Source organism: Urocitellus parryii, chromosome 4, assembly GCF_045843805.1.
Source record: "Urocitellus parryii isolate mUroPar1 chromosome 4, mUroPar1.hap1, whole genome shotgun sequence".
Taxonomy (NCBI): domain Eukaryota; kingdom Metazoa; phylum Chordata; class Mammalia; order Rodentia; family Sciuridae; genus Urocitellus; species Urocitellus parryii.
In genome coordinates this window covers 17,205,144-17,221,277 of record NC_135534.1, presented here as the reverse complement: position 1 = coordinate 17,221,277, position 16,134 = coordinate 17,205,144, and the positions used below count along the sequence as shown (strand labels likewise).

The window sequence follows — 16,134 nt, the reverse complement described above, 5'->3', positions numbered from 1 at the left end:
AACATATATTGATTGATTTTACAGGGACTTAATTTGTACAGTGATTTATAATATTCACATTAGATTTTACCTGGCTCTTTTTGTTCCCATTTAGCCATAAAAATTTGATATTTAATTATCTTGATGGCTACAAGTTTGGCTTATAAATTTAAGTGAGAAAAAATTTTGGTTGTTTCTCAACCTTCTTGATTACAAATAGTAATGTCATTCATATATTTTTATTCTCCATTTGTTGACATGCAATCACATGATTAATCTAAATATTTGGGTCATTTGTGGAAATTATCAGGTCAAATGGTACAAGAATTTTCAAATCTACTAGGGGTAGCACAAATGTTTTAATATTAGAGTCATCCATTTATAACACTGGAAATAATTTTAGGACATTTATTTAACTCATATCTATAGTGATTTATAATATTGAAAACATTTCAAATTTTGCCAAATAAAAGTAAGTAATGACATATAATTGTGTTATTTCTAATACTGATTAAAAGTAAATTTAGAACACAGGTACAACTGGATACCTACAGGCAAAATAATGAAGTAGGACTACTACTGACCACATAATAGTAAATACCTGTAAATTGATAAAAAAACTTAAATAAAATAAATATATGAAAACTGTTAAGTATAACAAATAAAAGTTAAAACTTTCAAGAGAAAACATATGGGTAAATATTCATATACCTGGATTTGTCAGTAGATTGTTTTTTTCCAGTTATGGGGAATTGACCCTAGGATTTTGTACTCTACCACTGAACTATATCTTTAGTCCCTTTGGCAATAGATCTGTAACCATGACACAAACAACAAAAGAAAAGTCCAAACACACACACACCCACACAAAAGTGAACTGGATTTATCAACAAAACTCAACAAAAAATGTTTGCATTGCTATAGCTTAAATATGTCAGTTATAAGTCCATTTGTTGGAAACTAAATCCACAAATGCACATGCTGATAGTTTTTATGGGGTGGGAACTTTAGAAAGTAGTTAATTTAGAGGAGGACCTGAGGGTGATACCTCATGATGGAAGTAGTGATATTATAAGAAGGGTAAGAATTACCTGAGATTACAGGTTCTTGCTCTCTAGCCATGCTTCTGTCATGCTAAGACACAGCAAGAAGTCTCTGACTAGTTGTGGCCCCTTGTCTTTGGACTTCCCAGGCTTCATAATCATAAACCAAATCAACTTCTATGCTTTATAAATGATCCAGTCTCAGGTATACTGTTATACAAACATTTAATAGATAAGAAATGTATCAAATGATGTTTTCCAGCAAGTGAAGATAAAACTAACAGAATTAAAAAAAAAACTTTCAAATTATACATTTGATAAAGATTGAATACTCAAAATGTATAAAACCATTCGAGCAAATGACAGGAAGTTTAGTAACCTACTAAAAATTGGGCAAAAGGTGCAAAGGCACATTTCTCTAAAAAAAATATACCAAATAATAGAGAAAACCTTGGAATATCGTTTAACATCATTAACCATTAGGAAAACATCAATTAAAATTACTATGAGATATGTCTAAGATAAAAACGAAAACAACAACAAAATCCAGAAATAACAAGTATTGGCAAGAATATGGATAAATGGATTCTCTTGAATTGTTAGTTGGAATGCGAAATGGATCAGTTATTTGGGAAACAGTTTTGTAATTCTTCAGAAAGTTAAATATAGAATTACTTGGGCTGGGGCTGGGGCTCAGAGGTACCAGTGCTGGCCTGGGTGAGGCACTGAGTTCCATCCTCAGTACCACATTAAAACAAACAAACAAACAAACAAATAAATGTGTTGTGTCTACCTACAACCAAAAAATACATTAAAATAATGTATATATATATAATATATATATATATATATATAATTACTGAATAACAGTATAATTAACTTCTACATATAAAATCAAGAAATTTAAAATAGGTGATATGATAAGTTTATATAACTGCAGTAAAACGTTTTGGGAGTAGGTGGAGCTGGTGTTGTGGCACATGATGAATATAATAATTGCCACTGAATTGCTCTCCTTAAAATGGTTAAATTTGTGGCATGGGTATTTCCTCTCAGTGAACTGTTTAAATAAAAATGACTCTAAATATGTTTTAATTTGCACAATTTTTATTTGTTTTTTTTTTTTTTGGTAAAGTGCCCGATTTTGTAAGTATGTATCTTTGAAAGTAAATTAAATCTGTTATGTGTGCAATAAAAAAGATGTCCTTCAATGTGATCATAATAACTTTTATTTTGTAAAAGTTTCAAATTTGGTATAATAACATTTTTGTATTGCAAATTATCAATTTTTAAAAAATTAAGGAACTTTTATTAACCTTAAGAGATTAGAAACATTAAAATGTAACTTTGCATTTTCTAAATTAAATATATGTGATTTTTATAATGGATATCATATAAGGCATAATTTATGTATTGACATTAAATAATCTTTGATTTATTTTTATTTCTCCCACAGAAATTAATATTTCTTAAACTAGAAATTCTTCGCATATTTCTTTCTGTTCCTATTGAATGTGGTTCTGATTTTATACAATTATTTCCTTCCCAGAGGTGAGTATATCTATAATTTGTGATTAATATGTAAGTTGTAATTAACAAATGAAAATTACTAACAAAATAAATGATAGTTTTTGGAAATTCTAAATTTATTAATGTTATATACTACTATCTTTTCCTGTAAATTTCTCTTCATTCAAATATATGCGTTTGATTTTTCTCCTGGTTAATTCATTTGAATATATGTTGTTCCCTGATTTTGTAGATATATACAGTTATTATACATTTAAATTCTTTTTTTTCTCCAAATGGCTATAACTATACTCCCACCAGCAGTGTAGGAATGTTTTGGTTACTTTATTGGTTCACCATCATTTGGTAAATTTTTGTTATTGTTCAAGTGTTATGGAAAGTTTTCTATCATCTTACATTTCCATTTTTTCAGATCATTGCTAAAGTAATACATATACATAGGCTATAGAGAGATCTTTTAATGTGAGTTGTCTATAGGTATATTATGTCCATTTTTCTATGGATTTTTGGTGTGTCATTTAAAACATAAGTGTACCTATTTTCTTTAGTCTGCAACTTATTCTTTTACTCCATATGTGATGATATTATCATGCAGATATTTAAGGTTATAAAATCTAAGACTTATCAATCTTTGTGAATTTGATGTGTATTTGGGGATCTCTTAGATGATGAGTGATGAACACTCTTTCTTTGCAAAGTTTGGGTATGCACAATTGCCAGCTTTGACACTTGAGGGATGTAACCATGTGGATGGAGAGTAGAAAGTTATTCAGACAGCAGAAAGAAACCATGGGGATATTGTATGAGGAAACTCTCATGACAAGAGAGGTTTTCTCTGTTCTGCTGAAGGGTAAGCATTACATTTATGCATTGCATATAGGAAAGTACACTATGATGACACTCTATGTTCTAATGTTATTGTCCTATTGGAAATAGAGTCTCATGGTGCTGCCTTGAGAAAGAGAATAATTTTCCACAAAATCACAGTTAAATTTCAAAGTTAAAAATCATCAGTAAGAATAAACCAAAGAGGGAATAAAAGAAGGACAGAAAGGACAAAGGAAAGAAGGTAATGAAGGAATCAGAAGAAGACAAAGTAAAGAGGAAGGCATTCATCTTACCCAAGAGTGGTTTTTCACTTCTCTGCCTTATTGTTTCTAACAATTCTATGAAAATATTTTATTAGAAATTATTTTTCTTATTCCTGGTAACCTGTCCCAAAAGACTGTTGATATGTGGTGTCCTCCAATGCTGTCACTCTTTCCAATCTATCACTAATCTAATCTCTTACTATTTTTTCTCCAAATATCTCCTTCTCTTACTGATGGAATTGATGTCAATCTATTGAAATTGGAATTTGACTTATATTGGTGACTCTAAGTAGCTAATATATCATCATTTGCAGCAGGTCATGTGCCTCAAGAACTTATTCAAATTTCCTGTTGTATGGGGGACATAAAAATAAATAAATAAAATGAATCAATACATAATCGTAATACAATTGATCATGCAAGTAGTGAAAACTTATGGACAACTAGAATTGAACGTATATATAGGTAACTCTTAGACACATTGTTTAACAATAAGACTAATGAAGACAGATTTATTTTAATTATTTTTTTCATTCCAACATTTGCTCTTAAATTTTCATTTTTATATCTTGCTATAAAATTATTCCTTAACTTAAATTCAATTTTTGTTATTTTTGAAATATTTTAATTGCACCTTAATGAATAGTTACATTGCTATTATTTCATGTAATGAATCTACAAACAATACCTAAAAAATGTAAAAACTTTAAAAAAATCACATATTTCATATGTATTTTAAGATTAATTCTACTAAATTTTACCAGAGTTTTGAAAGAGTGCATAAATATAGAGCATGTAAAGAATTTAGAGTTCCAAAAGAAATGAAATGACCAACAACTTAACTAAAAAAAAAATTACAATGCCAAGTATTTAAGAAAGAAATTTGAATAAAATAGATGCTTTCATAAAATTTTCATGAACTTTCTTCCCCCACAAATATGAATTCTACTAATAATCATCACAAAAAGCCCTAATGGAGATAGCTTTTTGGTTTGTTGTTTGTTTATAAAATTAGCTCATAAAACATTAGAATACAAGCAGTTGCTACTTTATAAGAACAATGCAAATCAGCATATTGTATATAGACTTTATTTTAAATAAAATTTTATTAATGCCATTTTTATTGTTATTTATTGTTGTAGAATTTATAATGCTCTAATTATAAAAGAGCAAAGATTATATCAAATCATTTTACACAAGTACTGAAAGATCTAGAAGTCTGAAGTTGTTTTTCATATGATGTGAACACTTGAGGGATTGGATGTTAGAAGAATTTTTTTATTAATTTTTTGGCTCACTTTGTGTTTCAATATGATTTAATACTAAATCTGCTAAGGCTTTAGGAATGGCCTGTGTTGAGTCAAGGATCCCACCAGTACCTTTCAGCTGATTATGCATGAGTTGCATGAGTACTCCACCCTTGGCCTACCATCTTGTCATTGTCTCCTCAACCTCTGTTTGCTTATTATGCCCACGAGATAATATATCAATATAGTTTTATTTCCCCTTGATTTATAATATTGTTCATTATTTCCATAGCAGCATAAATTATAAACTCCTGAATATCTTCAAGTTTGTACTATGAGATTTCAGCATGAAGAATGTCACTGAAGTTACCATGTTTGTACTCAAGGGCTTCACAGACAGCAATGAACTGCAGGTCATTCTCTTCTTCCTGTTTCTTCCAATTTACCTTTTCACTCTCATAGGTAATTTAGGATTGATTACATTGGTCTCTGGGGATTCCCGACTCCACAATCCAATGTACTATTTTCTGAGTGCTTTATCATTCTCGGATGCCTGCTTTTCTACTGTTATTACTCCAAAAATGTTAATAGACTTTATTTCAAAGACAAAAGTCATTTCATCTCTTGGATGTGCAGCGCAGATGTTTCTTGCTGTTAGTTTTGGAACCACAGAGTGCTTTCTCTTGGCAGCAATGGCTTATGATCGCTATGTGGCCATCTACAACCCACTTCTGTATTCAGTGAGCATGTCACCCAGGATCTATGTGCCACTCATCATTGCACCCTACATCGGAGGAATGCTTCATGCTAGTATACACACAGTGGCCACTTTTAGCCAGTCATTCTGTGGGTCCAATGAAATTAGACATATATTCTGTGACATTCCTCCTCTACTTGCCCTTTCTTGTTCTGACACTCACATAAATGAGCTCTTGCTTTTCATCTTTGTGAGCTCCATTGAGATAGTCACTATCCTGATTGTCCTGGTGTCCTACAGCTTCATCCTGTTGGCCATTCTGAAGATGCATTCCGCTGAGGGGAGGAAGAAAGTGTTCTCTACCTGTGGCTCCCACCTGACTGGAGTGTCCATTTATCATGGGACCATTCTCTTCATGTATATGAGACCAAGTTCTAGCTATGCTCTGGAGCATGACATGATAGTGTCAATATTTTATACCATTGTTATTCCCATGCTGAATCCCATCATTTACAGTTTAAGAAACAAAGATGTAAAAGAAGCAATGAATAGAGTGTTCAGAAAAAAAGAGTGCATGGATAAAGTGAATATTTCACATTAAACTTTTAATTGACAAAAATGAAAACTAATTATTAATGTGCCCCAATCATCAGTTCTGAGAAAGAAAGGTAGTATTTTATTAAGAGGTGTTTTTTTTTTTTGGTGTTGTTGTTGTTTTGCTTTTGACATTTTGAAATAAAGATAATAGTCACCATTGTACCTACACAGATCAAGACGAGAAATGAGAGGGAAAGGAAGGTCCTGGGGAATGAGATTTAGTGAATTATATTATCTGAAGTCATAAATATGGGATAATAAATCCTATTGATATGCATAATTATAACAAATAAAAAAGAAAGCAAAGTCATTGTCTTAATCAATGGTTGCAAACATTTTTTTTTTAATTTTAATAATAGAACCTTCATATTGTAGCATGCAATTTAATTCTAGTTTTAAAAACTGGGACTAAGTTTAAACAACATCTCAACAACACAAATACATAACATCTCTTAGCACAAAATATTCCTGCCATGATTTTTTTGCATTTGTTTCTCCTGTTTGGAAGACTCTCCTTTATGGTTCACTTAGTTACCACCCTAGGTTTCCCATATTGATTACAGTCCCTTCAATACATTAAGATCATTGAAATTTCCCATATTGTGTCTTAGTTCTTCATCTTCCTTCTTCCTAAAATGTATCTTTTGCAGTCTTCACTATTTTATATAACATACATTTAGATCAATATTTCATCTACTATTTTACAAATCTAAGAGAATGATACTTAATATTGCTCAATATATTCTTCCTTAATGAGTAACTATTTCTGTCAAAAACACTTTCTTTCTATTAAGACAAAATAAATAACAATTTAATTTAAATATTATTTACTTTCATATTTCCTTGTTTACTCTTTTCTCTTTTAGTTTTTCTTCTTTCTTGTTAGTCAATTTTTCCATTCCTTCCTAGATTTCTTAACTATAAAATCTAAGAAGTCCAGAAATCTATAGTTCAGAAATCAGAAATATGCATACATTTTTAATGAACAGTGGGTTAGTGGCATTCCACATATTTTAATAAGTCATATTCTAAATATTATTTTTTTTTATTTCCCTCTTATTTCTTTTAGGTTCAGAAGGGTTATGCAGTTTGTTTTTACAAATGTAACTGGAATAATTCCAGAAGTTCTGTTTTTAAATTTTTATTTTTTTCTAAACAAAATTCAGTTTATGTTGTTTGCTATATCGGAATCCCTTCGCAGCTAATGTATGACAATTTTCCATGATTATTTCAGATACTGTTGAATCAGAAGAGAGTCTTTTCTTATTTGGTGTTAAAGTTTAATATAAATGCCTACAAAAACGTTTATATTGTGTAGTTTGTCATCTGTCTTGAATATGTTGTTGACTAAAAATATTATTTGGAGACATATTAGGTTTTCCTAATGTTGGAATCTTCTCTGTGTTTCTTTCTTCTCATTTCCTATATAAAAACATTCAGTTTTTCAATGCCAGTTTCTACATTATCCCTTAAAAGATACAACTCACTTCTAAGTCACCAGTGTGAATTAAATTTAATCATTGCAAAGTGCTTTCTTTTTGTTTAGAGACTCTTCCTACATGCTATATCTTTGATATGAAAATCACAACCATAATTTTATTTTTTCAGATAGTGTCATCCAGTCCTCTACTTAAACTTTCTATACACATTGTAGTATATTTGACCTTTAAAGAACTGCACTGAATAGAGGAGTGGAATAATAGATAGGGATTGATGCTTCAGTGATCATCCTTCCTGTCAGTAGCATCAATTTAAACCACAAGGCATGCAGAAAAATACCTTCAGAAAAAGCAAGGAAACTATTGGCAGCAGGGAATGACTTTTCTGAGCCATAGCAGAGATGTGCCCCTCAAAGAACTATCAGTGTCATCACACCTGTCTGAGCTGTTCACTTGCCTTGGAAACTTCCTACTCAAAGAGAGTGGAATTTATTGGTTCAGACAATCCTAGGTTCAAATGCAACACACCAGGAGGTAGAAAGAGATAGCAGTGCACTCAAATAGCCTTAAGGTGCCAGCTATCTAGAGGAGGAAAAATTACTGATCAAGTGGTAAGTCTGCAATAGCCTCTCACTTCTTGCATTGTCCATATCTTTTGTGTTTATTTCTAAATATTCTTTCAGACTTTTAATTTCCCAGCTGATTCTCACCCCTTTGGTTTACTGATGCCTTGCAGTACAGAACACAGAGTCAGGAAACCAGGGGACTTCCCAATAATAAAAAAAACAGGCATTGCAGAGGAGAGAGAGGATGGCTTTGCATTACTCACATCCCTAGCTCCCTCAAGGCCTGGCAACACTGGAAGATCTGTTAACTTTTGTCATTGTGATGTAAACACAAGCACTCACCTTCAACACCAATACTAGTCCACTCCAGGAAAACTCAGCATTTTACATACACACAGCTCTGTATTCCAGGCTGGGACATGAGGACCTGCCCTTGTGTCTGATAGTAAGATTAGTCCCAGACTTCAGGCTAGCAGCCAGACCTCCATCTCCAGCCTGCCATCAGCAGGCTTACTTCAGCAGCCATCAATGTCATTCAGCCCAGAGCAGCCAGCAAATTTCGGTGACTCCTGGCTATAAGCATGTTGCATCATTGTGCTCACTGAACATATTTGGGGAGAAGTTCCAAAAATAAATAAATAAATAAAAATAAAACACAGTATAGCGACACTTTACATACCATTTGCCTTGCACTAGGTATTACAAGTAATTGTGATTCATATTACCAGCAGATTAACATAAAGTATATGAGAGGATACACCTAAGTTATATATAAATACTAGACACTTCACCTAAGGAACTTGAGCATCTGTGGAGTTTGGTAGGGAAAGGGAGCCTAGGAACAAAGCCCCCAAGAAGGCAAATGGGATGACCAGACTGGGGAGAACATACATATTTGCTTTAGGCCTCCTTACTCATTACAAATTCTGAATTCAGCACAGGTCTCTTTTTATTCAATACCCTGTGAAACATTACTGTGTCACTGTAGCTAATCAAGATAGCTAAGAATTTCTGAATAGACACATTCTAACATTAAATCCCAAAATAGTTCCATTTCTCAATGTCTTAAGTTTCTCAAGCTCAATATTCTGAAACTGATGTCACTACTTTCCTTGAACCTATATTATTATTATTTTTTTCTGATGAATCATTTCCATACACTTAGTCAACACAAGCCAGATAAGTGGAACAAAACCATAGATTCATCTTGATTCATCGATTCATTTGTCTTACCTTCTCTAAAGACTTATTAGGTTAGGATTTCTCTCCCCTATATACTTCAATAAGTTTCTTTATCTCTAATAATCATCAGGGATTTTTTTTTTTTTTAGTGTGTGTGTGTGTGTGCTATGCATGTGCGCGTAGCAAAGCTTTCAATAATATTTAGAAATGGGTATTTGAACATTTAATAATAATGAAGATGTGGAAGTGTTCTTCATGCATATTTTAAAAAATATCTAGTAAGAGAATCTTCTACTTGTCAATCTCTACTAAATGTGGGGCTTGATGTAAATGCTCAATGATAAAACCAATGGTCAGTGACTTAAACAATTGCCTGGCCAGTCTAGCTTGCCTTCACCTGACAGGCAGTAGAAAGTCAAAGCTTCTATCTAGAATAGTATTTCCAGTTTCTTATTTAAAGAAAAAAAATCATTGTTTAATTTGCATTTCATAAAAAAAATTGTCAAATAGAGTTATTCATATAATTACCCCAAAATGGAGATAGCAGTTTAGTGAATATTAATGTTTGAATATAACAGATTTCTCTAAAGTCATGAATATTAAGACACAACTCAAATATTAATTTAATACCTGTTATATTTTCAAAATCATGCTGATGTTTTGCATATAGAATTTTATATAATCTTTACAAATGCATGAGGCAGGTGCTAGTATATTATTGTTATTTGCAGTCATAAACACAATGAGAAAAGTTCAGAAATTGTGACAATGATAGTACATGACATTTCTGGAAACAAATTCAGAATTATGGTTCCCTCAAATAAACATTTTCTGTAATATCATAATTTTTATTTGAAAAATAGTAAGTATAGAATCTTGGGAATTTAATAAATTACGCTCTAAAAAGATGATTATAAATATACATAAACAATACATGATGTTGTTCAAAGTCTATCTTCTAAATATTATTGTTCCAAATGATAGCAAGGACTCATAGAGAAGTGCTCAATTCTTGAGCTAAGGTGGGTGAGGAAAATACAAGACACCAGAGGGCATTAAGTGGAAAAATAAAATAATTTTTAAAAGAGAGGGTCATGTGAAAAAGCAAAGTACACAGGACACAATTTGATGGTTCTATTAACAAAGCTAGAATAATTTGAGAAAAAAAAATGATGATAGTATTGGATAATAACCCCCCCCCCCCGAAAAAAATCAATATTAGGCCAGGTGCAATGGTTCACTGCTGTAAACCCAGCAGTTGGGGAGGCTGAGAGAGGAGGATCAGGAATTCAAAGCTAACCTCAGCAAAAATAAGCAACTGAGTGAGAACCTGTCTCTAAATAAAATACAAATATGGATGCAGCTTAGTGTTTGAGTGCCCCTGAGTTCAATCCCCAGTACCTTCCCACCACTTAAAAAAATAATTATCAGTGTTTATATTGTTATAAACAAATAACTGAATAAATAAGTATATAGGGAAGAAATATCAACTATTCTTCACAGAATTATTTCAGTTAATGTGTTTTAACAGAATAAGAAAATAGAAACAATCTACCAAAATAACGTAGTGATTGCTATAGGTAACAGACAGACAAAGGGAAAAAGTTGTAATAGAATATTTGTAGAGTCTAAATTATCTCCTCCTAATTTTTTTTTCATTACAAGAAAAAAATCACACCTTAATAATGAAGAAGTGTGGCAGACACTACATTGGCTAAGTAGTGAAGATTAATATCACAAATAATATCAGGTATCAACACCATATCCCCTGTCAAAAGATGAAAAACCCATATGCATAATTTCTTACAAAGTTTAAATGACCACAAATCAATATGAGAAAATATCAGGTAAACTACAGTTGAGAAACATTCTATAAAATACTTTACCAGTGCTTCTAAAAATATATCACAGTTGTGAAAGGAAAAGGAGAAAAAATATATCCCAACCATAGTACATGTGACTTAGGAGAGATAACATTAATTGTAACACAGTAATATGTGTTAGATACTGAAGGAGGAAAAAAAAACACTTTAGTGGAAAAACTGGTGAGATTAAATGGTCTGTAATTATATAATTGTATGATGGTAAATTTCTTAATGCTATTTTTTAATGTTGTTATGTTGTTATTTAGGATATTAATGTCAGTGTAGATAGTAAAGCATATATTACAAACTTTTAAAGTCTAAAACATTTAAATAAAAGGTTAGAAATACTTAAATTATAACATTCAAGTTGGACAAGGTAGCTATGGATTAAATTGAGCCAACAATCATACTATGTTCATTTATTCTCTAATATGGACATTGGTATCCATATACCAGTTTAGTTTAGTGACCAAGTGTCAGATAAGCTAATAATGTAGACAAATTTTGAAAATTGAAAGAAGCAATTAAGTCTAAGGCAAAAATAGGTGCAATCTCATTGTCATCTTTATAGTTCACACTAAGCTAAGTGGTTCTCCTCTAACATCTCTTAAATCAATGTCTATCGAATGGATACATAAGAGAATAAAATGAAATTTGAGATTTCTGGTGTACAGCACAATTTTCAAAGTTTTGTTTTCTCAAGATGTAGGTTTTAGGAGAATATATATTGCATCCTTTCTTTTGTCCTACTATATGATTATGTTGATTATTGGGAAGCAATAAGTCATATCTATAACAGCTTCTATTTATTTTAATATATCTAATATGACAGGGAAGATTGGAGAATATTTTCCCTACAAATGGAAGTCTACGTGGAGAATTTGCATATTCCACTATGTAGTACTGAATTCTTTTAAAAATAAAGAAGATGATATTATAATCACACTAGAAGAAATCAATTAGACAAGTCTAATGAGATCCTTCTAAATTAATGGTTATAGTCCACGCTCTGGGCCATTTTGAAAATTTCACTTTTATTGGCCAGCATCAGAACTAAGAAACCAACTCTTTATAGGTATGTTGTCCAAGAAGCTGCTTTAAAACAAGCAAACGAAAATTGTAAAATAATGTGATTCAGCTTTGAAGAGTAGTGACCTATCATCTGAGCATCAAATTGAGATCACAAGTTTTACTTTTTCTTCAGGTTTCTTACTTGTTTTCTGAGATTGTATTCTATTCTCAGCCAAGGCTTTTTTGTGTCTACCATTGAATGCCATCTATTACAAATTGCTGAATGCCTGTGTTAAATCTGTACACTATTTGTTAGGATGGATACAATCCTAATTTCAGCACACATTAACAACAGTAAGTCAGTGAACAGAAAAACTGGATTCTTGCAGTAAGGGTATCTGGGAAGACCAAGTAGAGACAGAGTTTATTTGAGATTCTGTAGCACAGTGAGTCTCATAGATTATAATAAAGAGGTAATGTTTTTGGAAGTGTTTCATGTATATTTTTACTGATAAGATCAAGGTAAACATTTTCAAAACTTGATACATTTTTCAGTATGTCCAAGGCTATATAAATGAAATAAATGTAAGAGAGGAACTGGCATCTATTAATGTTTTGACTTGAGATTTTTCCAGACATATTAGGTTTGACCTCAGGGTACAATTAAAATACAAACCACAAGAGAGCAAAGATGTTAATTGATGAAATTCCTTATGAGCTAAATTTAAGAGTTTGAGAAGATGGTAATTCTGCTAGAAGTCTAACACACTGGATTGCAAAAGAAAATTCTTTGTTGTGGGACTTCTTTAGAAATACACCAGAAAAAAATAAACAAAAAACCTAGTCCTGATCATGAATGAGATTTGAACTGAAAATAAGTCTTAATTTTTAAGAAGGACATGAAAATAATTATCTTGGTTAATTTGTCTTTTCCTTCTAATCTGTCAATGGAAGGTAACATATAGAATATCCATTACTATCATCAATAATATTTTATCAATATTATAATATTGATAAGAGTTCATGATAGAGGAAATGTAGTTCTTTTCTAAAAAGTAACAGAAGCAGCAGCACCAGTAATAGAAGATACAAGTCCTTGTACGGACAATTCATGGAACTCAGTATTTTGAATGATGGAAAGATAACAAATGTAAAAATAGGTGGAAGATAGCTCAAAGAGAAGGGTTCTTCCTTAGGTGACTGAATCCTAGGTAAGTCCTCTCCTTTCCATAACTCTGAGTGTGTATGTATATGTATTATGTGCAGCTTTCTCATGCTGAGAATTCTCTTTATCTTTTATATAGTTAGATCATCAAGTATGTGTTATGAAAAGTAGTTTTAGTGACTGGCAAATCAATATTTCTACATTGAACAAGGACTTGGTGAACAAATATATAGGACCACTTGTAAACATGGTGCACACTGAATGATTAAATATGCTTAATGCAGCTCAAGTCTCTTTAGTTTACTGTGCTACATGTCTAAAACAAATTTAAGTGTGAATGTTAGTTTCAGTTTTCTTTATTTATCATATATTTAGGTCAATTTAATTAGGAAAACATGATACTACTTTCTGTGAGATCACCTTTCATTTAAATGCTTTGGTTTAAGAATTTGTAGCCTTCTTATCACTGATGTGGAAACAAATATTCCACAATGAATATGTCATTTCCTGAGGTTATGTATGCCTCATCTTGGGAACAAGCCTGCTTTGTATTTACACACATAAAACAATTTGAACTACATTTTCAATTAAAGTCCTCAAGTAAAGATAGCAAAAAGAATATTTGGACTGCTATGTAATAGTAAAGGATTTTTCTAATTTTCCTTTCAAAATAAAATCTAGCCAAGCTTTATTTAGCCAAAGAGATTATTACATTTATCCATCTGAGTTTTAATTAAGATCCTACAATTATCTTGTAAACTAGCTATGAGATCCAATAAAATAAGATTTCAATTAAAATTAGCTTTATTTTTTAAGAAAACAATACAATTAATTCTAGTAAATAAATTACTAAGTATAGAGTTTGGGGCCCAATGGTAGTCTTAGGTAGAAGTGGTATATTTATAGAGAAATCTCTTTACATCATGACAGGCAATTATTTTCCACAGTGCTACCAAGTCTACATAATGAATAATTAGATTTTTTTTAACCACGCCTGCCAGCTCTGTAAATAATAAAACCCATGTGTAAGTCACAACTAACTTGCTGTCACTAAATATTTTTGTTCCACTCACAATGTTCTCAGTGTTGGAGGCTGTCAACTCTGATAGTTGTTGGACCTTTTGACATGATTTCATCTCTCATTTTTCCTTCTGTTCTTTAGCAGGTACAATCAAAGTCCTGAGTTATAATGGCTGGGAACAATTTCACTGAGGTGGCTATTTTTGTACTCTCTGGATTTGCAGATCAACCTGAATTAAATGTCAGTCTTTTCTTAATATTTCTCTTCATTTATCTATTCACTGTCTTGGGTAACCTTGGACTCATCATGCTAATCAGAACTGACCCTCAGCTGCACACACCTATGTACTTCTTCCTTAGCAATCTAGCATTCATTGACATATTTTATTCCTCTACTGTAACACCCAAGGCGCTGGTAAATATCAAATCCAAACAGAAATCCATCTCCTTTCTCGGTTGCTTTGTTCAAATGTATTTTTTTGTTGGTTTGGTGTGCAGTGAATGTTTTCTTCTTGGATCGATGGCTTATGATCGTTATGTAGCTATCTGTAATCCTTTATTGTATGTGGTAGTCATGTCCCAGAAAGTGTGCATCTGGCTAGGAGCAATGCCCTATGCCATTGGTTTCACAAACTCACTGATATCTGTCTGCATGATCAGCAGTTTGGACTTCTGTGAATCCAGCATCAATCACTTTTTCTGTGACACCACAGCTCTTTTGGCTCTGTCTTGTAGAGATGCATTTGGCACGGAATTGGTGATTTTTATTTTAGCAGGATTCACTCTTCTTAGTTCACTCCTCATCATTACAGTGACTTATATCAGCATCATCTCAGCCATCCTGAGGATACAGTCTGCAGCAGGCAGGTGGAAGGCCTTCTCCACCTGTGCCTCCCACCTCACAGGTGTAACTATCTTCTATGGGTCCCTGATTTTCACATATTTGCAGCCTGACAACACATCATCCCTGACCCAGGTGCAGGTGGCATCTGTGTTCTACACTATTGTCATTCCAATGCTGAATCCTTTGATCTATAGTCTGAGGAACAAAGATGTGAAAAATGCCCTCCTGAGAGTCCTGCATGGAAGACTTTTCCCTCAACAGATATTGCATGCTGCAGTTCAAACTGTAAACCAATGATTACTCCAATGCTTAGGAAAGCAGTGGCTTCAAACCATGTGACACAAACTCAATGAGAATGTAGAATGTAGAATCTTAAAATGTGGGATGTGAATTATTCAATTTGTCATGTGGACCACTGAGTCATTGCACTGGGACGTCACTTCAGCAAATACATTTTACAAAGAGGTAAAGATGTACATATGTAAGCCTGCCATCTCACTGAAAGATGTTAAAAAAGGGCTAAATTGACCTTAATATCATTAAGCCTTCTGTTTTCTTGAGTATTTGTAAGAATAGAAAAGTGAAAGATTAAGCCATATGAACCTGAGAGTTATTAGGAATCCAAAATAGGATCTCATCACCCCTTACCCAAGAGTAGATGAAATAGTAAAAAAAATAGAAGATGAAATAAAGTTTGAAATTATTTCCTTGAAGTCACCAATGTAGATAACATAAATTAGCAAGTAAATCAGAGCAAAGTCTCAATCTTGTGGAGTCATTTGGTAATAAGAGATAAAAGTTTTATTATTTATCTGTGAGACAAAATTGTTAATGGCAGTATGTGTGTATACATATGCA

The 16,134-nt window shown here is 32.1% G+C and overlaps 2 protein-coding genes across 2 annotated transcripts; both read left to right on the top strand.

Moving 5' to 3' along the window:
* Positions 1-5,153: 5,153 nt before the first annotated feature.
* LOC113177561 (olfactory receptor 5T9-like) lies at positions 5,154-6,188 on the top strand. The gene has a single exon (XM_026382109.2). The coding sequence runs from the start codon at positions 5,238-5,240 to the stop codon at positions 6,186-6,188; it is 951 nt and encodes a 316-aa protein (XP_026237894.2). The 5' UTR covers positions 5,154-5,237.
* Positions 6,189-14,601: 8,413 nt separating this feature from the next.
* LOC144254207 (olfactory receptor 8I2) lies at positions 14,602-15,573 on the top strand. The gene has a single exon (XM_077797224.1). The coding sequence runs from the start codon at positions 14,602-14,604 to the stop codon at positions 15,571-15,573; it is 972 nt and encodes a 323-aa protein (XP_077653350.1).
* The last annotated feature ends 561 nt before the right edge of the window (positions 15,574-16,134 follow it).

Excerpts from the sequence above, each read along its gene's own strand:
- LOC113177561 (XM_026382109.2), top strand. The coding sequence starts at position 5,238 with ATGAAGAATGTCACTGAAGTTACCATGTTTGTACTCAAGGGCTTCACA.
- LOC144254207 (XM_077797224.1), top strand. The coding sequence starts at position 14,602 with ATGGCTGGGAACAATTTCACTGAGGTGGCTATTTTTGTACTCTCTGGA.